Genomic DNA, 26733 nt, shown 5'->3' with positions numbered 1-26733 from the left:
ATATTAATATGCAGTAAATCTAATTTTGTTCGTAAAATATTATTTGTGAAATTTCTCTTGTATTTTCCAAAGTTAAAAGAGGATGAAAATGAAAATATCTAACACTTCCTGGTTTAAATAGCTTCCTAGTAGTGATCAGGCGCAGAAAGTGGGTTAAAAACCCTGAATATTATCAATAGAGCACGCGATCTTTCGTTTCTTCAGTTATATACACCGGTTAATGTAACACACAATAGATGGATCATTGCAGCGATTGTATTTGAATACATACAAAAATATTGCATGCCATTTTTCTATTCTTTTTTTTTTTTTTTTTTATTTGAATACATAGAATCACGGAAGAACAATAATAATCGTATAGAAAAAATTGAAAACGAATTTTTACCACTTCCAAACTAAATTCTAAAATATATGTCAGTTTCTGACTTTTGCTCCGGAAATAAAATAAAAATACTATTTCCAAAGTTTTACTATTTCAAAAGTAATTTTTTCTATTTTCGTATTGAAAAATTTGCAAGAGATGCGCAGAAGTTTCAGTTTTTTTTTTTTTTTAATTTTAGGAGGTATTTATTTTTTGAAACTACATATTCAGCATACCAACTTACCGCTCATTATAGCGTCCTCCTTTCCCTTTGAAGATTATAATGAAAACTGTGAAATAAATTAATTAATAAATATTACTTTTCGTCAATTTATTAAGCACAATGTCATAGGAATATACATTATATTTTTCTCATTACCTTTCGCTGACTCAAATGCTCATCTAAATTTATTGATTTTGAAGATTAGAATTTTCACTGCATCAACATAAATATGTCACTTGTCGTGTAAACGGGCCAACCATTACTTTGAAATTCGGTTTTATATACGAAGAGTAGGGATTAAACGTCACTCATAGAGGTCATTGACACACTTATTTCGTTGGAAGCGTAAATTTGACTGTAATTACATACAAACACACACACACATAGATAATCAAATGAAAAACGAACACTCTTCGGTCTCTTTGTTGTCTCCAATTATACCCGAATCATTGCACTGTTTGTTTTTCAGAAGACGATTTAAATCGTCTGAAAATTGAGCTCTAAAAGAATTGTGATCATCTTGCGGGCAATAATTTGTAAAGAAATTTAAAAATTGCTTCTCATCTTCTGTTGGTGGTTGTAAGGGAGTATCAATTTTCGATTTTTGTTGTTTAGGTGCCGATCTTCTCATCAATTGTCGTTTCTTTGGCTTTGGCGGTTCCATAACTCGTTTTAAAGCTCCCAACAGTCGGTGCATGAGTTCAAACTAAATTGAAACAGAAATAGGGGAATTATCACAACTCAGGGTCAAAAAATAAAACTCTTTACTGAAAGAAGTGTTATTTATAATGAAAAACATAAAAATAAGGTTAGATTTACTGTTTATTGTCCCAATCAAATTCCATTGGTTCCAATCGAATTCCATCCGTTCCGATCGTTCCAGTTCCAATTAAACAGTATTTCCGGTACTAGCAGAAATCTTAACCTTACTTTTATGTTTGTTTACAAAAATGACAATAATAAAATACATAAATGTATAAAATAAATAAAATACTTTACACAGGTAAGAAATGTATTTAAATAATGTAAATGGTTTGGCACAAGATTTATATCATTGAGACTTTTTTCTCGAATTTTTCTTTTATAAAGAAAAGTTTCTTAAAATATTTTAATACACATAGACATGATAAAAATGTCAAGTTTCTCTTTTGCTGTAGAAAATAGGATCTTTCTTTTTTTTTTTGGCAAGAGAGAGAACGCTTTTGTGAAAAATTACCTTTCTCGTGGCATCCTCAGCTTCTTTCATAAGCTTCATTTCATCCCGGAAGCCCTTTTTCTCGCAAGCGACAACCACCTTGTGGGGCAAACTGTCTAGCTCAAGACTTAAGTCTTCATATGTTTTCTCAATCGACCGCATCATTGTGAAACTATCAAGATTAGCGTCGTTTGGCGCAACACAAGCCTCATATGCGTCTTCAATGAAGACACGCAAATATAAAACTTGCTCGGAACATACCAAGTCACGAAAAACACCATGTAATAGGTAATTTGCATATCGTTCTAAACTAGCTGCACGATCTTCCGCCGCTTTAATAGAGTCCTAAAAATAAATATTGTTGATTTTACTTTCACTGACGACTGAATGGAGAAAAAAAAATAACAGTTCTTTATTTAGAAATTTAATATTGGGGAATCCCCTCCCCCCCATAGGGGAATCTCCCATAATTTAAAGTAAACAGTTTGTTATCTTATTTCTTAAATAGAATTTCAAAAATAGTTTTAGAAAAACCAAATAAAGATTACTATGTTTTTATTAATTGAAAAATGATTCAAGTAAATTAGTTGATGTAATTATTTAAATTAAATAAATTTTTTTTTTCAGTTCAATTGGAATTATTTTAATTTACCCCTGAATAAGGAATTGTCAATTTACCTCAAGATCCTTGATTCCTTCGGCAATTTCATTGATCTCAGATTTAATTTGATCTTCAGTCGCTGCTATGGTCATAGCCATATCGGACATCGGTCCCGCTAATGATTCCAGATGAATCAGGGCATTAAGATTTTGCAATTCAATCGTCCTGAAGACACGAATGAGATCAAGTGGATCATCAAAGTAGAGTTCAGGTGGTTTTGCATTCTCTATATCTTGTTCAAACATATCTGTAAGTATATAATACCAAACAATACTCTTATAAAAAGTATCTCTTCTCTCAATAGCTCTTAACTTTCTCTATATTGAGTTTTCAATTATTATTCATTGAATTATTAAAACTGTTTTAAAAGAAATTTTATAATTCTCATTCAACAGAATAATAATTAAATAAATAATTAAAATTAAAGGATTTTTTTTTTCAGTACCGATAAGCGATAATATTGATGTCGATTCGTCAATATCTTGAGTGGAACTAAAAATATCTTTAGCTTGTCCTGTAATTGAATTAAAGAAAGGATATTTATTTTTATTAATCCAATCGTGTTTCTCTCGCCAAGAAATTGGAGAAATCTGGTAAAGAAACTTTTGGCATTGTTTAACCATTCTCCATGCTTCTTCCCAAAAATAGACCTCTAATCTGACTTGCCCATAGGCACTTGAAAGTTGATTCTTTTCGGCAGTCATTTCTCCTGTTCTTTTTTCCGCCTCGGATGCTTCATTTAAAATCCTCATACTCTCATCGTGATCTTTGGATAAAAATTCTTCGAAGGATTTTGCGTACATCCGACACTCTTTCTGATTCATGGAACATACAAAAATAATAAAAGTTTTTTCAATATTTTTTAATTTATAAACTTTTTTAATTATAAAATAATACATCTGCTCTATTTAATTAATTTTAATTGAATGAATTTGTTTACTAGTTTCGTTAAAAACTTTCTAAACTAAAGGAGCCTGATACCTTTATATTGTTTAACACTTTTTGCTCTTCGGCAAATTGTTGATCGATTCGTATACAGTCATCACGTTCTTGACCTGCTAAAAGTCTGGTAGCTAAAACTTCTCTTATATCGTCAATGTATTGGCGAGTTGAAAATCGTTTTCTTAAGCCACGTCCCTTCAATTCTTTAAAGTAATTTTTATCTAAATCTATCATAGATGTTGCCTTATTTGAATCTTTACATTCTTCTTCTTTTTCTAATTCCAATTCTACCTGTATTAATTTAAAATTTTAATTTTTAAAATTTTTTCTACAGATTTTACAAAAAAAAAAAAAAAAAAATAATTATTGTTTCTTATTATCTGTAGTGGAAGTTTACTTGCAAGTTCGGCAGGATACTTTTGGGCTTTTGAAAGCTTCTGTAGCCAAATTTCCGTTTCTTCTGAGACGTGAGTGTTTTCTTAGTCTTCCAACGATGGAAATATGCCAACAAATGTTTGCCTTGCGGTAAAGTAAACGGTAATTGTTCTTCATCAGAATTTGTTGGTTTTTCCAAGTGTTCATGACCACTGGTAAAATAGTACTGCGATCTGATTAATTAAAAATTTTCTAAATAAATTTTTCATTAGAAAATGACTAAAATTATCATAAATTCAATATTTGTATTTTGCTAATTAAAGGATTTATTTTTATTAAAATAAATTGTTTATATTTGATCGTATCACTAAAATTCATAATTAAGAGAAACGTTTCTTTTTAAATTAAAACGTTAATATTATAAAACTTTTAACATATTTTGCAAATAGAAAACTGCATATATTTTGCATTACCTTCGTCCATTACGTTGATGAAAAATGATGTCAATAAAGCTTGGCGGCTCGATTGGAGATTTTCGAGGAAAATGAGGTCGAGATTCCTGACCTTTTGCACACATTTTTCAGAAATCGTTTCTTATCGTAACAAATTTTCAATATTAAACATCAACTAAGGAAAAATAACAATTTTAATTATTATTTCATATTTTCTCTTAAATAACAATTTTCAAATTTTTGAAATTATATTTCTCTGAAAAATAATAATTGTAATGTCATTATGATTCATAGCAATAATATAATTTATATATAATATATAAGAATATAATGTGGGATAAATATATAATGTTATTGAGTGTAAAGAAGGGTGAAACAGTGAATACTATAAATGGCTGACACTGTGCAAGTCTAGCAGACTCGTTCAGTGTGGACTAATTTAGTTGGAGTTTCCCCGTTAGTAATTCGAATCCTCAGCGTCTTCTTTTGTCTACAACAGTCTGCTGTGCAATGAACGTATCCAGTATCTGAATTGAACATTATATGTGTGGGTTAGTCTCTCTTAAAAGTAGACGTAATTAAAGACAAAATTATAATTTCTCAACATAAAAACGTTTATCATTTTTATTATATTATAAAATTTGATTTAAAAAAAATAATATTTTTTTTATTATCAAATTTTCATCTGTAATCAAATTTTGTTTCTAATTTATTTTCTTTGATTTAAATTTCAGAATTTTTTACGCATTTTTGAAAAAAACTATATAGTGGTTTTCTATATGGATCAATGCACCAGTCTTTGACACTTGCGAGAAAATTGAAGATGCATAATTCAGCAGAAGTAACATCACGTCAGCAACCGGAACATAAAACAGAATAAGTTACAGTATACCAAAATATTTTCTCAATGTCGCAAATAATATTTTCACTGAATACTTAAATATTGAAAATTATTTGTTCTCTAGAAGAAAGATTTTCTAAATAAAAAAATATATATGTTTTTGAAAATCAAAAAATTTTTCCAAGAATGAAAATTTCTACAAACATTTAAAAATTTCAAAAAAATAACGAAATTATATATATATATATATATATTTTTTTATTAAGAAATATTTGTGTTGAGTATATTCTTTATATGATCATGAATGAGGCACAATTTCCTTATTTGTTTCTCTTTAAATACAGCGCCTTAAATGTCCATTGAAAGTACTTCCCACGGACTTGAAACCGAGAAGAAAATAAAATAAGTCTAAAAATTCGGTTAACACCTTATCAAGGAATCACATCATTCATTGCGTGGGTACGAATATCGGCCAATGTGAAAGGAAGTCACGCTTAGACATATATCTATATAGTTACCAAGAACAGGTGATTATGGATCCAACATTTCCCCGCCTCGAGCAATATATCTATATATACATATAGGTATATATATATATATACGTGACTTTATTGTTGGACTATTGATTTTGGATTCATATTGACATTACATTCACAAATTTAAAATTTAAAATATTCTATTCGATTTCACAAAAAAAAATTAGTTTCCAACAAAAGCGATATTTGAAACTGAATATTGCCAATATTTTGTATTCTGTCATCCGAGAAAATAATAATTATTTATAATTATTATTATTATTCAAATTTGATGAAATAAAAAAATAATTTTAATAATTGAAAAGAAATTAATTTCTACATTTAAAAATATAAAAATTATTCTTTATAGAAAGCAATAGTAAAATAATAATTATAATAACCTTGATAAAAAATAGGGACTAAAAATAAAAGTACGATCTATATTTAATCTTCACCACCAGGGTAAATAAGGGACAATTTCTGTGAACTTACCCTGATTCCGAAATGTGAATCTGGTCCTTGAGTGAACTCAATCTTCCCTCGAGGTGTAGGAGGTGGGAAACGTTTGTCGATGCCAATGACACGTTTGACTTTTTTTTCCCCGTCGATATTTGACTTCCGGCTGAAAATCTTGAAGGGAAATCGTGTGAAAAAGATGATATGGTGTCCTTTTACTGATGATCATCCTTTCTGTTTAGTCACTTTTCAATTGTCAATACTTTTTTTTTTTTTTTTAATTACATATTAAAGATTAAATTATTTTCGATTGTTTATCAATATAAATAATCTGTCATTTATATTTTACAAAAAAAATTTTCTGTTATTACACTGAAGTTAGTTTTTTAATAAATTAAAACAAAAAATATATTTGAATTATTATTATTTTTTTCATTTTATTTAATTATCCAAATTGTAATTAGTTTATTATATTATTTATTTAATTTTTCACAAGCAATTAAATAATTCATATTTGTTTTTTTTTTAAATTATTAATATTGTTTTATTCTCTTAATGCACTTTTTATTATAAAAAAGTTTTGTTCGTATTATTGCAAATAATTCCATTTATTTCAATAATTAAAAATTAGTATTGACTGCAAATTTTGTAAATGTTTAATTTGCTTAGCAACGAAATTTCCAAACGTTTTTATTACGTCAGCAATTGTTTGTCATGCGCTTCGCTGTTGTGAAAAATAATATACTTTTGATAAAACTCAGATATTTTATTGATTTGTTTATTTATAGTAATCTTAATTATTTATTTATTGTTATTTTTTTTTCTATATAGTTATTTATTTCTATTCTATTTCAATTTATCAAAAGTTTATGAATATTTTATCAAAATCGTTTTTCAAAAAAATATTTTAAAATATTTTTTTAACATTATTTAAAATTTTTTTTTTGTGTAATAGTTATTACATTCAAAATTACTCCTGTGAAAGATCTATTTTATTGCAGAGATGTAAATATATATCTCACATTAATTTGAGAATTCATTTAATTTCTGTAAATGTTTAAATTAAAATTAAAATAAAATTTTGTCTTGTATTTACATTAAAAATTTCTTTTCAGAAATTGTTAATATTAAAATTATTTTAAAAATCAAAAATTTATTTAATGACTAATTTTACACTGTGATGCTAAAGCGGTTGCTATGAGTCAGGCGTTAACGATAAATAGTTATATTTCAAATACTCAATTAAATTGATTTTTACAATAATTCAAATTATTTGAAGTTTACAAATAAAAAATTATAAATAAAAGTTAATTAAATTTTTCTCTGAATAATAAAAAAATTAATTTTTTTCTATTTATATTATAAACCCATAGATGGTGCTGGTAGGTGCTAAATTTAATTCTATTCAAATTGAATGGAAAAAAAATAATTGTAAATAAAAATTTAGAATTATTTTAACTGTTATTTAAAATTATATAAGCAAAATTTAGATTTAAAGAATTATTTAACATTTTTTTTATGAAATACTCTTTGTATTGCGCTAATCGAATTATTTAAAGTTACTTACGAGTTTAATTTTATATTTAAATAATTAAAATTTATTTTTCTCTATATTCTTCGGGGATTCCCAGAGGATTATGCAACCAATTATACAGAGTTGTAAGAAATTTTCCTAATTCTCCACATGGGAATCCCCCATTGATAGTGTTATCAAGGGAATCCCATGAAAAATTTTCAAAATTCAGTTATAGCGGGAAAATTTAAATTTTCACCAAATTTAAATTTACATTAATATTGTATAATACATTATTTTCGTAATTGTATTGTAAACTCTATTATTCTAATTACTTTTATTTTGAAATAATATTTTAATTATTGAGAAAATTTCAAAAATATAAATTCTAATTTGATAAATCTATTTTTTAATAAAGAAATTTTGTATTTACATTTATATTAGAGACAAATAAAATTTAATTGAATTAAAAAATTTAATTTAGTACCTTATTTACGTATGCTGTATATGTAAACTAAAGATAGGAGACACAATGTATATTACGTTATGTCAGAATTTTAGGAACTCTGCAATCCGGTTCCATTCTACATATACCAGTGTTCTAGATTCAATCTGATCGTAAAGGCTCCTACTAGCGTCTTCCATGAAATCACAGAAAGAAAGGAAGACGGTTTGGTACAACTTGCTTCAAGAACCATACAACTTGAGTTGGCACTTTCATTGTTGTTTGATCTCTTGTGTCTGTAAGTTGCAAGTAAAATAGAAAAGAAAAAATAAAAAAATAAATATAAATTCAATTTTATAGGTACAAATTCTTGCATATATAGATTCAATTTAAATTAAATTTAAAATTAATATTTTACAATTTCAAAAATAATTTTTTTTTTTTAGAAACAGTAATTGTTTGTTTAAAAAAAAAAACATGAAAGTGACAGGTGAATCGTAAGAAATTTAAAAGGATAAAAATTTGCAAACGTGGAAATTTTTTTACTTTTTTAAAGTGAGTGAAATTTTATTTTCCAATTAAATTATATGACACTTTTTTGTGCACTTTTTAAAAATAAATTTTAATCTGAATTTATTATTTATTCATTTTCTGCACTTTCTTACTTTCTCTATACAAATTCACATACTCGTAATACAATACTCATTTCCGTACTAGTTCATTAACGCGTGAATCTTCATTTTTTTATATTTATTTATGTGAATCGAGAGAATTTATATTTAAATCTCTTTTCATTATCATAATAATTATTATTATTTTCTATTCATTCAATAAATTATTCGAAAAAAAAAATTAGTTTGAAAAAAAAACATTAAGTTCTTTAAACACGCTATAATTTTCTAAACATTTTAAATTTATTAATTTTATTTTTTAGTTTATTAATTTTTGTATACCATTATTATTGCAATAGTTATTAATAATTTCTATTATTTAAATTATATTTTTTCATTTAAATAAAAAATTATCAGAGAAATAAATAGAAAATCACAAAGTTTTGTCCTTAATTATTAAAAATTCGTTTTTTCAGGATTCACTTTGAAGTATGATCCAATTAATGACATTTTTGGGTAGAAGAATTGTAAAAATTTTCTGGGGTTCACTTCATTCACGTGGGACCAATTAAAATTCAAATTGGCAATTATAACGAAATAGTGACTCAATAAAAAAATTCCTGGTAAGTTATGTTAAAAGTTTTACAATAATTACAAAAATAATTCCTAAGTAAAAAAAATTAATAAAAATATATCCTTTATAACTGTTTTAAAGAAATAAATAATTAAAGTTAATAAAAATATAGAAAAATTAATTGAAAGAACAAACAAAAATTAAACAAAGCATACATTTAAATCAAAAATTAATTTTTTTTTAAATTGAAAAAAATGAAATCATAATTGTAAATTTTTAATTTCTATTTTTTAATTTACTTTAAAATTGTCTAAATTGTTTAATAATTTTAAATTATGTTTTAATTTTTCCTCGCTTTGAAGTTTGAATTAATCTCTGAAGATTAATTTGTCTGATGAATGAAGCAAATTAAGTTTCTAATTTGTGGAAATAAATTTTTATAATAATTTTAATATAAAGTAAAATTAAATAAATAAATCCCGTTTTTCGGCATTTTTTAAATTAAAAAATTCATGCGTATGGCGTCAACGAAGCACAAAAAAAAAGTCGAGAGCAAACTCCGTATATTGAACATTAGCATATAAGAACGCGTCTCGTTCTGCTCTTGGAACACTTAAGTGCAATATGTATTTGCATTTATGTACGTGCGTAACAATTTGATGCATATTTGCCATTTTTAAGGTATATTCGGAAGTTTAAAGTCAATATAATAGTTTGATCTCGATTACGTGTAATAGGAAATTGAGAAATCATCGATTTTAGATTGACTTCATCATTAGCATACAACCGCTTTTTGTTACAAAACAGGAGATTCAGATAAGAGGGAGATTCGCAATTTTGATTTAGTTCAATGACACTTATTAGATAATACGTTCAATAAACTTTATAATGATTTTAAAATATAGATAAATGTCTTCTTAAGAAATATTTTATTTTTTACTATTTTATTACTTTATTATTTCCAATTTTTTCATAATATTCTTTTATGTTATGAATTATCAAAAAAATCTGGAGACGCGGAAAATGATGACATACAAGTACAGACTCAATATGTCGTCATTCTTATATTGTCTCAATTGTCTTAAAAGTTGTGAAAATATCAGTCCTTTAAATCTCTTAACGCTACAACGTAATATCCTTTATAACAATTATAAATTTTTTTCCAAGACATTTTCAATTTTTACATTAAAAATTAATTTCAATGTATAATTTTTAATTTTCAGTTGATTTTCATTTGGCTTTAGTTATCAGTCAAATATTTAGACTTTTTCGAATTATTATTTAAAATTGAAATTATTTGGAAATAATTTCAATGATTTGATTTTAAAAAAAAATTTAAGATAATTTTAATTATTTGTATAATTAAAATTAATAATAATAATTATAAACTAAAAATAATTTAAGTCTTGTAAGATTTGTTTACTAGGTCACTTTTGTCGCTTGAGGCATTTTTTTTTACTATATATACGCTCACGAGAGTAGACTGCTCCAAGATCTTGACAAGTGTATGTGATTTCTGAATGTTGTCTATTTAAAATTGAATATTGCCCACTATCAAAATTATTCTTTCCTAGTTTCACCATTCTGTCGTTGAAGGAAGAAAGACACGTTCATGCTCTGTTTCAGCGGGCTCGAATTCACCGAGTTTCTACAGGATATGCCTGCGGAGATATTTTAATGACGCAGGGACGTCAGGTTCATAGCACGATAAGCTCTCTTATGGATATAACAAAATATCAACGCTTTATTTATTTATTTTTTCCAGAGTGAGAGAGAGAGAGAAATGAATTTTTCACTCTCTTTGAAATTATTTTGCCTTTTTCTATTAAATCACAATGATCTGACAATAATAAAGAATTATTAAAAAGGATATTACGTTCCAGCTTTAAAATCTTTCTACCGAAAAGATTCCATTTCAAATTTTGGTTCCTCTAATTTGGACCAGTTTTAAAAATAAAATTTTCCGCTAATTTAATATCAAGTAATTAGAGGAAACGAGATAAAAATGTTTTTCAGAAAACAAAAAAAAAAAAAATAATCACCAAAACAAAATTACTTAATTTACAAACTTAATGAAATATAATAGACAAAATTAAAATAATAGAAAAAATAAAATACAAAAATGAAGACAAATCAAACAAGTTCATAGTGTGGAAAATAATAATTTTTTTCAAAAAAAAAAAAAAAATGTGTAAAACTTTTTCTTACTTGCGTGAAGCACGTGCACAACAGAAAGTAAATTATGCAATATATGAAAATAATAACTTCCTTTTTTTTCAACTTTCAAAAGGAAATGCCTCTCCGATTGCCAGTGATATTGTTCCTGACGATGACACCGATAAATTCGGTGCCACTAACCGGCGGAATTTATGACGGATGTGGAATCAGATTGGAGCGGGCTTTAGATGCTCTTCATCGAGAATCGATCAGAAGAAATAGACTCGATGACGATGACAGTAGTGTTGCATATCACCAACAACTTCAAACGGCACCTCTTGAAATGACAGTATCTCGAGTTGCTGTAAAGGTATTGGAAAATAAAATTTTTTATTAAAAAAATTTTTAATTTAAAAATTTGTTTTCAAAAAATCATAAGTAAAACTTTTAAAATAAATTCAAATTAATATTTTGAGGTAATTTTTAATCGATAAAATTTATAAAATTGAATTTACCTGCAGCTGCCGCTAGATGCAAATACTCGTGGTGGACCTTGGGCTCAAGTTGAAAAATGTTCCTATGAGCCAAATGATAATTCAATTCAAACGCGAGTTCTATTTAATGATTTATCAGTTTCTGGTTTGGTATCATTGGTTCCACGTGATTATCGAGCTCATTTTCCTTCAGAATCCTGTCGAATGACCTTGAGACTTCGACGAGCCGGTATTGAATTTTATACAAGTCCCATTGCTCGAGGACGAGGAACTATGCGAATTCGGACGGAATCTAGTTTCATGGAACCCAGATTTGCCTCCATCTATGCGTACGGTTGTCGTCCAAATGCCAGAATTGAGAAACAAATTAAGAGACAGGATAAATGGCCACCACATCATAGACCTGATGATGAGGTAACCAATTTTTTTTTTTTTTTTTTAAATAAAATATATAAATTAGTAAATTTGGTTAAAAAATTTTAATTATTATAATTTTATTTAACAATCATAATTAAAAAAATTTACAGCTAAAGGTAATTCCAATATCTCCTCAAATGAATTACGAGGCAGCCGAACCACGTGAATTAGTTGGTGTCGCTAACGAAGAAGATGTTGCTATTGTTAACGAAAGTCGACAATCTCGAGAATTATATGCGCCAGATGCCCGTTTAGGAATATGGCGTAAAAGTAACTGGATCACGAGGTCGGATAATCGTAAAAGAAGATCACTGGAAAATTTTGCTCATAATTTAAAATTACCTAACAGTAAAATAAATAATACTGGCATTCGCAATGATACTAAAACTCAGAGGCGAATAAGACCATTTCAAATTGTTGGAAAAAACCGCAAATACGAGAAATTTCGTAATCAGTCAAAAAATTTATCACACATAAATGAAACTAAAATCACAACTGAAAGAATAAATCCAAAAGATTTTGCAGCAGCTTTAGCAAAATGGGTGGCAAGAAATAGTTCAATAACTATTGGTAATGTCACACTAGTTCCAAAATGGAAATTAAATGAAGAGAAAATAATTACAAATTATTCTAATAATGAGGATATTAATATTATGAAAAATGAAGCACCACGTGAAACAAGGGAAATTCTTATCGATGAAAAATTGCCTGATGATTTTGAGGGGATTAATAGAGATTGGCAATCGAGAGAAAATGTTGCTAGAGAAATGGAAGATGTATTTTTAAAAGGAGCGAGTCAAGCATTAACGCAATATATTGAAAGACAACTACATCCAGCTATAAAAGAAACACTAATGCTTTCTATGGGTTATACGATAAGTTATGGATAGCAAGTTTCATTATAAATCATTTTCTTGGCTGTAAGCGAAACCAAGGCCAGTGACTAATAATAAGTATTTGTCTTAAGGGCCAAGTTCGTTTTATTTCGAGTCGAAATGTTGTGACCTAATTTTTAAATGATACGTATTTTATACGTTTATTTTACGTTATACATTTCAGAAATAATTTTATGGTTTCCAATTTTTTTCAAAAAAAGTTTCTTAACTTGAAAATTTTTAAATATAAAAACAATTTTTTTCATTATATTTTCAAATATTTATCATCATGCAAATTATTTTCTGTAAAAAAACACAAAGAATGACATTTCTATTCAAAATAAAATAAACTGATCCTTAAGAATTATTGTAAATGAAATGTCAATTTTAAAGTCTACTTACAAGGAGATTTCTATTTAATTTTGAAAAATCTTTTATCGTCGATAGACAACTAATAATATATAATTGTATTCTTCTCTATTTATTAAAAGTGTATTCATGTACATAGCTAGAAACTGAAAGATCTTTATTTAAAGTGAAAATCTAAATTTGATTAAATTACAAATGTAAATGTGAATAATAAAATTAAATTTTCACATGCTCAACAAACAATTTGATTATAAATAACTGTTTTTTGTTTTATATTTGCAATTACTTCTGATTTCATTAAATATTTGAATTTAATCACTGCTTTATTTAACATTTCAATATTTTATCACTATTTTGTTTAATACATTTAGTTTTCATTATTATTTTGGTTAATCTTTAATTTTAATCACGTTTTAAATAAATAATTATCCTCCAACTTTTGAGGGTTTGATTAATTTATGCTTTGAATACTATATATAATATTTTAATAATAAATACTGTGTATTCGAGTATCTTGCAAATTTAAACATATGCCATACTATTTATAACTATTTTCTTTGAAAAATCATTTTTTTTATCCTTTAATTAAAAATTTCTTCACAGATTGGGTTCAAGTTCCTTAAATCAGAAATGATAAAAATTAGTCTGATTTTTCAAATTTCATATAGAAAATTTCTAATTTTATATAGTTAACTATATATAATTTTTAGTGTATCAAAAATCTATAATAGTTACTTATATATACATTACTAGAAATATTTAGAAATTAAAGTTGTATAATTTAATTAATTTTGATATGATTTTAATATAATTGTTAACTTATTTTTAAATTTAATTTAAAAATAATTACAATTAAGTACACAAAGGTTTTATAGTATTATTATCATCAGCATTTTTTTTGAATTATTTTTTTTTACTCAGTTCTAATGTCAAGAACTTCAGCTCAATTCCTTTTCAAAAATTTCCTATTCTCTTTGAAAAATACTAAACTAAAAAAATAAACTAACTAAACTAAAAAAATATGTAAATTGTCTCTAAAACTGTAAAACACAATGTGGCTTCTGTAAATTCTCATATCGAAAAAAAGGAGCTAATATTTTTCTTTCAAAATTTGCATAATAACTAAAGTTTGTTCATAAATTGTAAAATGTAAAGCAGTAGTTACTACAGCCTTCACCTGACTCGGCACCAAACCTTTGAAAAGTCCATTAACACCTTCTCGTTTAATTGTTATTATAACACAATCTTTCATTCCAGTGCAGTGAAAGAAAACTCCAAATCCTTTTCTTCCATGTTGAAAGCCTTGAATTTGAAGTCGTTTTCTTATCAAATCAAATGGATATATAATCGTCTTTGCTGCGAGTCCGGCAAGACTTCCTGCTGTCATAGTACCTGCTATGCTAGTACTGGAATCATCGGTAATCTTAACATAAAGGTCCTTAAATATTCCAAAGAAATAAAATTGAAAGGCAGTGTGAGGAGCAATTTGTAAAATTGTTGGTAGTAAGCCGCGGAAAAAAGCTTTTGAAGATTCTTCCCGAAAAATGGATCTAGAATGGAAAAAAAAAGAATTATAAACGTGTTCATCAGAATTTAAAAATAATGTACCTTATAAAAAAAAAAAAAAAATTCTCTTAAATATTGAATATTCTAATAGCAAATGGAATATTCCAGAAATGTAAAACTTTAATATCACGGGTTTTTTTTTAAAGGTAAATAAACTATTTTTGGATATTTACAAACAAGAATGAAATAATCCATGATAAACTTTGTGCTTTGTTGATTGAGCAATTAATCTTGTTCTTATCGTATCAAATGGAAACGTTAACGTTGTGCTCACAGCTCCAGCAATTGCACCTTCAGCAAAATGTAATGTATTTCTCCATTCATGAACAATTTGATATCGATTTAAATGTTGTGTTATTAAATTGTAGGAATAAAACTGTAAACAATAGAAATTATTTATTTAAACCGATGTCAAGTTTTTAATTAAAAAAAAAAAAAAAATTATTTGAAAAATTGTGAGTTACGCAAATAATAATTTTATTCAAAAAGAATTTATTTCCAATTTGTACCATATTCCCTTTATATGTCTAGAATACTTCTTTGCAATTTTTGGAGATATTTCTAAAAAAATAAAAATCCATATTTCAGAAATAAATTTAGAAACTATTTTCTAATTTCTATGTAAAGAATAATTATTCTAAACAAATTTTTAATAATTCTTTTTCATTATTATAAAATATTCTATAAATCTAAATGAAATATGGCTTAATATTAAATAACAATTAAATTGTTTTAAGCTTTTAAGAAACATTTGTGAGAACTATTATAACATTAAAAAATGAAGATATCTACATGTTAATTAACCCTTAAAGACCTACGGTCTTTAAAAAATTCAAGTCTTAAAGAGGTCATTAAATCATAAATAAAACTAATTTTGAGAAAAGCAAAGCTCGCATTGTGTCACTTGCATAATCACAATTCATAATTATTTATCAGAAGCAACAAAATGAAATAATGAATTATTCGCAGCTATTATTAGCATAATGTATAATTCTTATCAAATGATGCAAGCAAAATATTTTTAATTCATGTATTTTCAAATAATTTTAATCTAAATTTTTGTATATATATATATAAGCTTAAAATCATGAACTAAATAATTAACTGCTTTTATTAAGCATATTAAAAACCCTTGATTAAATTATTTTGACCAACCTGGCTCATACCGTAAACAATAGATAATAATTGCGCTGGCACGTGTCCTTTCCATAATGCACTTACACCTTCTTCCTTGACAATTAATGCAAATGCTTGTGGCAACGAACGATATTTACTTACAGAATGGTGTTTTATTGGTTCAACTTGAAGCTAAAAAAAAAAACGTAAATATCAATGTTTTGAATTGGTTTCATAAGATAATCAATTTTTCATTTATATGTATAGCGAACATAAAAAATTCAAGACTCAAAAAGTGAAAAACTTAAAAATAGGTCATTGTAGAAATAACCAATCAAAACATTAACTTAAACGATAAGTTACATGATGTTATTATTAAAAAAAAAAATCAAATACTTGAAGCAATTAAAAAGAATGTAATATTTACTTGAAATCTTGTCTTCACTACATCTAATGGTTGAAATAATAGTCTCGTTATACATCCACTAACAGCACCTGCAAAGGCTGCAGATGATGGTTCTGCAAGTTTTAGGGATTCATCCATGTTCTATCCTGTCTCAATAACTTCATTGACTGTGTTGAAACGTTAAAAAATTGTTATTTTTAATCATAGAAATGTGGTCGCGCACACAAAGAATAAAACATGTGCTTCAATTGGAGATCAATACAAAATATAGAATTATTATTAAAAATTTACTCAAAATAACAATTTATTGCACATGATAATAATATTTTTAATATAATAAATATTAAATTTACAAAACATACCAATTAATATTTATTATAAACAATAAAATAAGATATACTCATGACAAATAAATTCTAACCTCAAAATTTTCTTTCCTTCATCCGGTAGTGTTTTCTAACTTTTTCTCTACACAAATTTTCACTAATTATAAATTGCTTATGTCAATTAAAATCTTATTTTACTTTAAATATCAAAAATTAACTCAATAAATTCTTGAAATGCACAAGAAAAAATGTAAACAAACATTTTTGTTGTTCTACGCATCAAAGTTGTGTCACTTATGTCCATGATCCAACGACTACGTGATCCATTGGCGTGTTGATCTTATTTTAAAAATAATATAACTTACGTAATAATTAAAATAATAAAAGAAAATAATGATTGACCTAATTTTCTAAAATCCTTTTTAATTATCATTAATTTTATTTAACAAATTAAAAATTCGAATAAATTTATTATAGAATTGGCGCGAATATGAATAACTTGTATAACAAGTTTTCATTCAACAATAAAATAAAAACAAATTTATTAATTAATAATATATGTATCTAAATCAAGTTTATTTTTTATTGCTTGACATATTTTCACACTGACCTTCATTTCACTAGATCGGAGGTCTATATATTAGTTGTTAATAATTCTGTATCAGGTAGTAGATAGTCGAGAAGCTTTAACTTCTGTATAAATATAAAATATAATTATGTTTATTTTATTTATATTACCTTATTGTTTTTTCGTGAGTGCACTCCCACAAGATGAGTTTATATTTGAAGTTCCAAATGAAATACATCCTGTTGTTCCTGATATAGGTATAAAATTGTACAAAACAACAATTGTTCTATACACATTACCTTCTATTGCTTAATTAATTCTATATAGTAATTAAATTTTGCATATAACAAAGTGGTGTCATCTATTGTAATTTTTAATAATATAATTAAAAATTTTATAGCAAAAATATCATCGGAAGATTTAAAGATTCTTCAAAATTCAGATCAGGATCCGGAAGTGCGTCCTGGACTATTTGAAGGGGATATAGCCATGTCCAATGAAGTAAGAATTTTTAAAAATTTGAATTATAGAAAATTTATAATTTGATTTCTTCTAATTAATTAAAATCTACCTATATTGCAAAAGAAAGTAATCCTTTTTCTTTAAATAAATAATTTTATATTTCTAGTATTACAATCACTGGCGAATTGGTTTACGATGGGACGTTTTTCCAGAAAAAATATGGGAAAAAAGAACAGTACCCTATGTAATTAGTCCACTTTACAGTATGTTTTCAACATGTAATTATATTAAAAACCTTAAATATTAATTATTAAAATTTATTTATATAACATTATTTTTTTTAGAGCCATCTGATTATGTTACTATTTATAAAGCGTTAACGTATTTGAATTACATGACATGTGTAAAATTTATTCCATGGAATGGAGAAGCTAAAGATTTTGTTGTAATATGGCCAATAAAATATCCACAAGGGTTTGTATAATATATAAATATTTGTAACAAATATCAATATCATATAAAATAATTGAATTGCATTTTTTTCAAAGTTGTTGGTCATATGTGGGAAAAACTGGAGGCGTACAAATTTTGTCATTACAACCGCCTGATGAAAAAGGTCCCAATTGCTTAGGAACTGAGGGGAAAGCAGTTCACGAATTAATGCATGCTTTGGGAATTTTTCACGAGCAAAGTAGAGCTGATCGCGATAAATTTGTGAAAGTCAATTTCAATAATATTATATCAAGTAAGTAATTTGGGTTAAATTTAAATTAAAATATTAAAATTGGTTTCTTAAAATTCAAATTTACAGGATTTAAAGGAAACTTCGCAAAACACAGTGCAACTAATACAACTTACAATTACGAATATGATTATGATAGTATAATGCATTATGGAAGTCATTATTTTAGTAAAAGCAAACGAAAGCCAACCCTTGAACCGCTAAGGTCAGGTGTAAAATTAACAGGTCAACGAAAAGCAATGACGAAAACCGATTGTCTAAAGGTTAACGAACTTTACGGCTGTTTGCAAAAGCCATCATTAGCTCGTAGATATCATCATCTTTGTCAAACATTAGGTATATAAAACACTATTTAATTTTTTCAAGTTAAACCTTATCAATTAATTAAAAAAATATATATATAATTATTTTTACAAGGAAAACACAAATATAACTTTTTTTTATAAGAAAAACTCAAAAATGTTTTCTCTTTTTTTTATTCCATATCTAAAACATGACATTGATGTGCAATAATTTACCAAATGATATTACATGTATTGTAAGTTATTTTTAACACAGTTTGTCGATGGTAAAGTTCTTTTTCTAATGATCAAGATAAAAAAAAAAAGTTATAATGAATAGTCTTAACAATGCTCAGACTACTCTGAGACGTTGGAATGAATACTGAAGATTTCGTTCTAAACCGAGATTAAATTTAATCTTTGGACTAACAGTGATCGCAAACGTTATTTTTTTTAAATTTACCGTAATTGCTATCAAAAGTTTTATTCATTTTTTTCATTAATTTTACTTGTAACCTGCTACAAGTTAATGAAAATTTATAAACAAACGTCTGTTTGCTTTTGTCAAAAATAATTAAAAAAAAATAAAAAAAATAATAACTTTCAGACGTTTGACTCAATAAAATAAAATTAACGAAAAATTATTTTTTAATTGTATTACTATTTTTTTTTTTAGTTTATTATCTCGGTAAAGAAACGATCTTTCATTAACTGGAACGTCTGAAAAATTAGACAAAAGCAAACAGACGTTTATACTGAGAAAATTTTCGCGTCAATAAATGATAAAAATGTATCCAAGCTTTAGAATACTAATTCTTTTTTTTTTTTTTTTTTTTTTTTTAGAAAAAAGGGCAAAGAATTTTTATTTTAAATTTAAAATAAAAATTCTGATTTTTAATAAATATATATATATATATGAAAGTAAGAAAAGTAATTTCCTAAAAGATCGTTTGTTGCCCCACCTGGTGTTTCGAAATAGGGCTCACAAATCAACTGTAATTGTTATAGTTTCTAGAAGAGTCGAATCTCTTGTGCGATCCAGAGAATGTGTTTTCCCTTCCTCTTCCTCCTCCATAACCCCATCGATCTAAAAAAAGGAACATTATTAAATAAAAAATGTAAAATAAAACTTAAAAAAAAATAGTAAATTTTACCCAAAAATGATTAAGTAAAAATAACTTTGAAACTTGTTAAAAATTATCAAAAATTGTTTTGAATTCATTTTTCTCGATACTATATAAAATTGTAGAAAGTAACTGAAATTAATTTAACTAAAAATATTGCAAAATACTTACTTTTATTTCCATAAGAACTACCACCACCGCCTCCTCGCGATGCGAGTTCATTGAGCTTTGGATTGATGATCTGATTAGCTTCTTTAAGAACACTTATGAGGTCCTTTGCCTGTTTACAATTTTGTGGTGTGAAAAAGGCATAACTTGTGCCCGTGCTTTGACTACGACCCGTCCTTCCAATCCTATGGATATAGTCTTCTGACGATTGTGGATAATCGAAGTTTATTACGTATTTAACGTCATCAACGTCTACAGAGAAAAAACTCGTTAGAAAAAATAGTTTCACATCTTATTAGAAACAAGTTAATTTACAATGTAAGTTATAGCCAATTGAATTTTCATTTTTACAAAAAAACTAGCGGTATTCAGCTCAAAAAACCCCCACTTTATGAAATTGTTTTTTTTTTTTTTTTTTTTTTCAAAAAATCGTACATTTTGGTACTTTGTTATAAGTTTTTTTTTTTTATTGCAAATATACAATTGAATTTGGAAAAAAGCAATGAGCAGCCTAAATCATTTTCATACACTATACAGACATAACACTTAAGATTTTGCAGTATCAAATAAAATCATTGTCAAATTGAAGGCAAATTTGATCTTTGATAAAATAAAACTTTTTTTTTTTTTTAAATATTATTATTCCAAATAATTTTCATTTATAACATTCTTCCACTATATATTATAAAAAAAATATCAAATAAAATTGTGTGCAAATTTAAAATGTGCAAATATTTATTTCGAAAAATGAAAAAAAAAATTAGTTGAAATTAAATAATACGAAAAGAAATTTTAAAATTGTAATTGTTAAATTGTATTTAGCAAAATTAAGAATTCAAGATTGTCTTTAATTTGACAATGACGGAATCTTGTAATTAAAAAACACTTGGTGTAATTTGTGAAAGCTAATTTCATGTTATAAAAATTATTTGAATAAAAAGTGAATTAATTTTCCAAGGAAATACCTGATCAGTTGGACAGTCCAAGATGATATTCCATACTACATTTTGGTTATAACTGCAATGCTTATTTTTCGACAAGGCTCAAGCGTGTATGAATGTATTGTTAGCTGCACCATAGTTTATACAAACCCATTTTTTTTTTTTTATATTTTTTTTTATTTTTTAAATATTATTTTGCTCCATTGAACTTAGCATTCCATCATCACGAACGAGGATGTGCCATTCTTGAATGCAAGTTCAGTGTACGCAATGTCTTGTCTCCTATATACCACACATTCCCATCAAGTAGCGATTGTAGCAAAATCAATAGATTGTTGTCTCGCACGGGCTGAATGTCGGTGTGATGGTTGTAATTGTTATATGCAAAAATCAGTCATAGCCAGCCAGCCAACCAGCGCGAGTAAAAAATACCCGGGCACCACCATATTTATTTACTTTTTTTTTTTTTTTTTTTTTAACTTCGTGGTACACAGGCAAAAGTACACAGAGGCACATTGAGTACACATTTAACACGCCTGCTACAGGCGCATGTATAACTTCTATATATCACTTGGCATATATAGCTTTTTCAAAGGAACACAGACACTGAGTGAGCCATGGGGATGAATTTCGCTCATCGCACACTCAACGCATACTGTGCACCATGTGCCTCTGAAACAAAGGACAACCAGACTGATTAAAATAAAATCTAAGATGCCCACTTATATAATTAGATTCTAGATTTTAAATGTTTTCTTCTCAATTTCTTGACACAAGCCTATGCTTTCGATTGATATCAAACTCACCAATTTACAGAAATTAAACTCATGACAATTTTTTTTTTCCATTTTTAACGAAACATATTTTCAAAATATTAATAAAAATTATCTTACCTTACAAATACAGAAATATTCCCTATTTTAATTTATAAATTTGAAGGTAGATATCAAACGACAAACACTTTCGACATTCTTTTAAACGTCGAATAGATTGCATTAGCGCCCCCTTTCAAAGAGTGTCTACCATTTATTGCAATGACTAATCAATTATAAAAAAGTAAATTATTATCAAAATTTGAAAACTGGATTTTTGAAATTACAGTGGACACCCTTTTTTGTTAATTAAACTATAAACAAATATTTAAAAAATGTTTATACACTAAAAGAGAAATTATATTAAAAAAAAGGGTTTCGTTATTTAAAAAACTAGAACTCTATACATCTATGAAAGAATAATTACCTTTAAAATCCTAATACGAATTTAAATTTACGAAAAAATAGAAAATAAATTTTTTAACTGTCTAATGCCCTCTATCGTATCCTTCAGCTTATGTTAAGTTTGAGAAATTGCAAAAAAAGTATATAAGTCTTGAAGCCAATGTGTAAAAAATTTATCTTCCGATTAAAAATTAGCTTTCCTTTTTCTATAAAATAATGTCAATCAAAACTATTATAAAAAATATTCCCTTTTTTTAATAGAATTGTAAGATATAGTGTTATAGAAAAATATCTAACTTTACCACGAGTAAGGCATCACTTCATATAACCAGTCTGTGCTACATCGCCACCTCCCTGAATCTTTCTAATTTTTTTTTTTTCTATCTTAAAACGCGAAACCGAAATCCTCTGACTTAAGTTAAGAAGAAATTAATTAAAAACTCACCTAGACCACGGGCAGCAACATCTGTTGCTACAAGAATTCCACCTCTTTTATTTCTAAATTCTGAAATGAAGACGATAAAATTAAAAAAAAATGTACAAAATTATATTTCAATTCAAAATTAGATGAAAAAAAATACCTTTGAGAACATAATCACGTTCTTGTTGTGATTTATCGCCATGCATGCAAACAGCAGGCCATCCATAACGACGAATGTTTCTTGTGATGTTCTCAACTTTTTTCTTAGTTTCGACAAAAATAATAGTTTTTCCTCCGTCATCATTGGCATTGCCAATTTCTTGAAGTAAAGTTCCTAATCTGAAAATTAAAAAAAAAAAAATTATAAATATCATCGTCATTATGAAAATATTTCAAACTTAAAATTTTTTAATTATTAATCAGTTCTTCTCAGAGGTAAAAAGTTGATAAAATCATAACTTTTCATTTATATCATTTCATCATTTAACAATTTTAAAAAATTTGATTTAAAATTTTTTTCTTTATAAAATTGTTTTCTTTTGAAAAAAAAAGAACTTACTTTGTCTCCTTCTCGTGTTCCTGGCAAACATCAACAATTTGAAGGATATTATGATTAGCAGCCAAAGTAAGTGAACCGATGTTAAGTTGAATATAATCAGTAAGATATTCTTCAGCGAGATTGCGTACTTCCTTTGGCCATGTAGCAGACCACATAAGAACCTGCCTATCGGGTCTGATTTGTTCAATGATTTTTCTAATTTGTGGCTCAAATCCCATGTCCAACATGCGATCAGCTTCGTCAAGAACAAGATACGTGCATCTTCGTAAATTGGTCGTGCCACGTTCTAAAAAGTCAATCAAACGTCCCGGTGTGGCGATACAAATTTCAACACCACGCTCAAGATCACGAGCCTGTGGTCCTTTTGGCGCACCGCCAAAAATACATGTGTTTCTAACATATGACAATGAGCCAAAATCATTTGCCACTGATTGAATTTGTTGTGCAAGTTCACGTGTTGGTGCAAGCACCAATGCAATAGGACCATCACCACGATTTAATGGTTGTTGACTGTTAATATGAACAATCGCAGGTAAAATGTAGCCAAGGGTCTTTCCAGAGCCAGTTTGGGCAATTCCAACCATATTTTGTCCAGACATAGCAATGGGCCAGCCCTGTGCTTGTACTGGTGTTGGTTCATTGAAACCTTGTTTTCTAATTTCTTGCATTACATAATCGGGAAAATTACCTTCCTCAAAATATTTTATTGGATTTGGAACTCTTGTTCCTTTTAATGTTATTTTATTTTCATCTCTAAATTGTTCAATTTCACGAACATGACGCGATTGAACATTGTCATGGGGAATGTAAAAGTCTTTTTTGAAAGGTTTCAAATTTTCATAATCCCAATTTGGTTTTCTCAAACTGCCTCCAGAAAGTTTTGGATTATTAACATTTCGTGTATTTCCACCGTAGCTGTTGCCACCGCCACCTCCTCCGCGTCCACCAAATCGTGAACCACCTCCACTACCATGATATCCATTCCTTTGTCCTCCACTTCCTCCGCCACCGCCTCCCATGCGATTGTTTGTTGATGCACCATTACGGTATCCTCCGTAAGTCCTGTTAAAAAAAAAAAAATAAAAATAATTAAAATACAAATTCCAAAAATAGAAAAATGGTCTTTTTCAATTTTTATAAATAAAATTGTAGTGAACATTGAGAAACGGTTCCAGACATAATGTGTGGACTCCGAAGGCATAGCTCACAAATTAATCTCCCTTCCACAAGCATTCATGCTCCATTGAAGTGACAAAATGAAGGCATGCCAAAATGGAAGGGCTTTTTTTTTTGTTAGTAAAATTCAATTTATCCAAACTAAAAACTTTACTGAAAATATAATCGTCAATATTCATTCCCTTTTTTTTTTTTTTTTTTTTTTTTTTTTTTTTTTTTTTTTTTTTTTTTTTAATAAAAATTATAATAAGGGTCGATTGTCACTAAGTAATAATTTTTTCATTAACTCCAAAAATGTTTACAGGGTGCCTAACAAATTATAAAAGTTCAATTCTGATTCAGAAAATTTCCTTGACATGAATAAAAAAGCGTTACATATCGGTAAAAATTCATCAAGCGTGTCTACCTCGAAAAATCAATAAATGCGCTACTTTTGAACCTCACTAACATGTTAGACACCCTAATTCAACTAAGCAATTTTCTTTTCAATAACGAAAATTAGTGACTTTTTACACTAATTATAATAAAACACATTTTAGTACATATTAATTCATTATTTTTTTTTTAAATATCGATATTTTCAGATACATAATTTCAATTTCAATTATTTAATTTCTGCCTAAGTAGATACAATTTTCAAATAAATTTCACATGGACAACGGGATTCATATCAGCAAAACTTGATATGAAATATTTTTAAAATTAAATACTAACCGGCGTAAAACTCCAAGTACACCACTAAACGTGCGTATCCTTGAAAAACAGAAATAGTTTTAGCTTCGCTCTTGAAAAGAAAAACATAGATATACTAAATTTTTCAGATTAGACTATGTACTTCAACTTGACAAGTCTTCTGGCTCATTTTTTTTTTTTTTTTAAAAAAAAGGAAAAAAGAACGCCGAATTACGCGAATTAACATTTTAAAAAAATAATATTTAGCAAGCATACGTCACATAAAACCGAAACTGGTTATATAAATCAATAAAGCATAATGTTTCATCATAGATAAGCATCCCGGAAGTAACACTCCACGTGCTAAGTGAAATTTGTATCCGAAAATTTTTAATTTCAAATTTTAACATTAATTGCTAAATTGCACATTAAAAAATAGACCCTAAATTTTTTTATTCCATAGAATGCTGAAAAATGGCTGTAAAAACAGTGAATTCACCTTTCAAGCCGCCATTACTCTTTTGAGATGACAAATCACTCATCATCCATTATTGAGCTCGTAAAAAAAATGAATATTTCAACAATGACTGTTTACACAAAATTGAGAAATATGAATTTTAAATCATTCAAATAATATGAATTATGGTATATATTTATAAGCACAATGAAGTTATAATGTACAAACTTGAAATATCAAATGGTACATTCATATAGCGCATCACGTTATAAAACGTTCACGACGAACATAAGTTAAATAATAATCAAATTGTTCTATAAGCAAATTTTACTTACATGTTTGATGTTATTGTCCTCTGCTTTTCAAATCCCCACAAAAAAAAACAATTGTTGTTGATGAATAACGTGTGTAATTACGGCAAAGATTTCTGTAGACAATTAAAAATAAACAGGTATTTTAATTATTAAAATAACGTGACAGAATGAAATTAATTTTTCAAAATTTAATAAAGTAAACGATAAATAAGAAATTTAAACGTAATATTTACGTTAAATGTTATATAACATAAAGAACATATCTCACCCGTGCCGTTGATGGGGACAGAAAGAACAACTGGAGAAGAAACAGGAAATAATTATTAAAATGAGTGGGAGAAGTCCTTCACTTATGCGCAAATCTTTAAAAATCAGGTTCTGCGCATTCACATGCAATTATGGATTTTCCAAATAACCAATCAGAATCATACAAGTTCCATAGAAACTACCATGTTGATCAAATTAGATATTGATTTAACATTTTATATTGTTATTGCGGCGTTTGTTCTAATTAAAATATAAATAGAAAATAACAAATGTATTAATATTTTTAATTGTTGTTAATAAACAATATAACTTGAGAAATATAGTTCATAAAGTACACGCCGTACAGTGATTTTGACTAGCTAGCAGTTCAGGGCTGTAATATTAACTTCCTGTGCCACTTAAATATAAATTTAACATAAAGTCCTTTTTAAATTGTAAAACAATTGTTACTTGTAAATACTTTAAATTAAAAAC

At 26.9% G+C, this 26733-nt stretch overlaps 5 protein-coding genes across 15 annotated transcripts; 2 read left to right on the top strand and 3 right to left on the bottom strand.

The window, feature by feature from the left end:
• LOC127289582 (cilia- and flagella-associated protein 100-like) lies at positions 1 to 6425 on the bottom strand. 2 transcript variants are annotated; one of them, XR_007844197.1, is made up of 9 exons: positions 6058 to 6425; positions 4231 to 4384; positions 3780 to 3990; positions 3422 to 3673; positions 2886 to 3255; positions 2458 to 2687; positions 1801 to 2124; positions 741 to 1290; positions 1 to 651 (listed from the first exon to the last, which is right to left on the bottom strand). XR_007844197.1 is itself a non-coding variant. In XM_051317584.1 (8 exons), exons 2-8 carry the CDS (start codon positions 4332 to 4334, stop codon positions 976 to 978), a joined length of 1806 nt encoding a protein of 601 aa, XP_051173541.1. In that variant the 5' UTR covers positions 4335 to 4384; positions 6058 to 6425; the 3' UTR covers positions 678 to 975. The 2 variants fall into 2 exon arrangements, 1 of the variants encoding a protein (XP_051173541.1); XM_051317584.1 differs by lacking the exon at positions 1 to 651 and having other exon boundaries at positions 678 to 1290.
• LOC127289584 (uncharacterized) lies at positions 4426 to 13905 on the top strand. Of its 7 annotated transcripts, none has more exons than XM_051317588.1 (9): positions 4426 to 4760; positions 4944 to 5089; positions 5395 to 5577; positions 8140 to 8277; positions 8426 to 8534; positions 9067 to 9213; positions 11455 to 11691; positions 11843 to 12229; positions 12343 to 13905. In XM_051317588.1, the coding sequence occupies exons 7-9, from the start codon at positions 11458 to 11460 to the stop codon at positions 13120 to 13122; spliced, it is 1401 nt and encodes a 466-aa protein (XP_051173545.1). In that variant the 5' UTR covers positions 4426 to 4760; positions 4944 to 5089; positions 5395 to 5577; positions 8140 to 8277; positions 8426 to 8534; positions 9067 to 9213; positions 11455 to 11457; the 3' UTR covers positions 13123 to 13905. The 7 variants fall into 7 exon arrangements, with proteins under 7 accessions (XP_051173545.1, XP_051173546.1, XP_051173547.1 ...); XM_051317589.1 differs by having other exon boundaries at positions 4944 to 5095; XM_051317590.1 differs by lacking the exon at positions 8426 to 8534 and having other exon boundaries at positions 4944 to 5577.
• On the bottom strand, positions 13568 to 17738 carry LOC127289586 (mitochondrial thiamine pyrophosphate carrier). Of its 2 annotated transcripts, none has more exons than XM_051317596.1 (5): positions 17629 to 17738; positions 16586 to 16731; positions 16198 to 16350; positions 15216 to 15418; positions 13568 to 15026 (listed from the first exon to the last, which is right to left on the bottom strand). In XM_051317596.1, the coding sequence occupies exons 2-5, from the start codon at positions 16700 to 16702 to the stop codon at positions 14567 to 14569; spliced, it is 933 nt and encodes a 310-aa protein (XP_051173553.1). In that variant the 5' UTR covers positions 16703 to 16731; positions 17629 to 17738; the 3' UTR covers positions 13568 to 14566. The 2 variants fall into 2 exon arrangements, with proteins under 2 accessions (XP_051173553.1, XP_051173552.1); XM_051317595.1 differs by lacking the exon at positions 17629 to 17738 and adding an exon at positions 16986 to 17214.
• LOC127289587 (hatching enzyme 1.2-like) lies at positions 17549 to 19781 on the top strand. Its single transcript, XM_051317597.1, has 6 exons — positions 17549 to 17715; positions 17859 to 17959; positions 18087 to 18183; positions 18265 to 18394; positions 18469 to 18665; positions 18732 to 19781. Exons 1-6 carry the CDS (start codon positions 17607 to 17609, stop codon positions 19004 to 19006), a joined length of 909 nt encoding a protein of 302 aa, XP_051173554.1. The 5' UTR covers positions 17549 to 17606; the 3' UTR covers positions 19007 to 19781.
• LOC127289583 (ATP-dependent RNA helicase p62-like) lies at positions 19123 to 26406 on the bottom strand. 3 transcript variants are annotated; one of them, XM_051317585.1, is made up of 8 exons: positions 26261 to 26405; positions 26014 to 26105; positions 25264 to 25302; positions 23374 to 24435; positions 22975 to 23153; positions 22839 to 22898; positions 20239 to 20487; positions 19123 to 20030 (listed from the first exon to the last, which is right to left on the bottom strand). In XM_051317585.1, coding segments are annotated over exons 2-8 (1689 nt in total). In that variant the 5' UTR covers positions 26016 to 26105; positions 26261 to 26405; the 3' UTR covers positions 19123 to 19932. The 3 variants fall into 3 exon arrangements, 2 of the variants coding, with proteins under 2 accessions (XP_051173542.1, XP_051173543.1); XR_007844198.1 differs by lacking the exon at positions 19123 to 20030 and adding an exon at positions 21201 to 21848 and having other exon boundaries at positions 20250 to 20487; positions 26261 to 26406; XM_051317586.1 differs by lacking the exon at positions 25264 to 25302 and having other exon boundaries at positions 26261 to 26404.
• Positions 26407 to 26733: the final 327 nt, after the last annotated feature.

Source organism: Leptopilina boulardi, unplaced genomic scaffold (assembly GCF_019393585.1).
Source record: "Leptopilina boulardi isolate dan_hultmark-lab unplaced genomic scaffold, ZJU_Lbou_2.1 LbouV2_48, whole genome shotgun sequence".
NCBI classification, from domain to species: domain Eukaryota; kingdom Metazoa; phylum Arthropoda; class Insecta; order Hymenoptera; family Figitidae; genus Leptopilina; species Leptopilina boulardi.
This window is presented reverse-complemented; position numbering and strand designations above follow the sequence as displayed.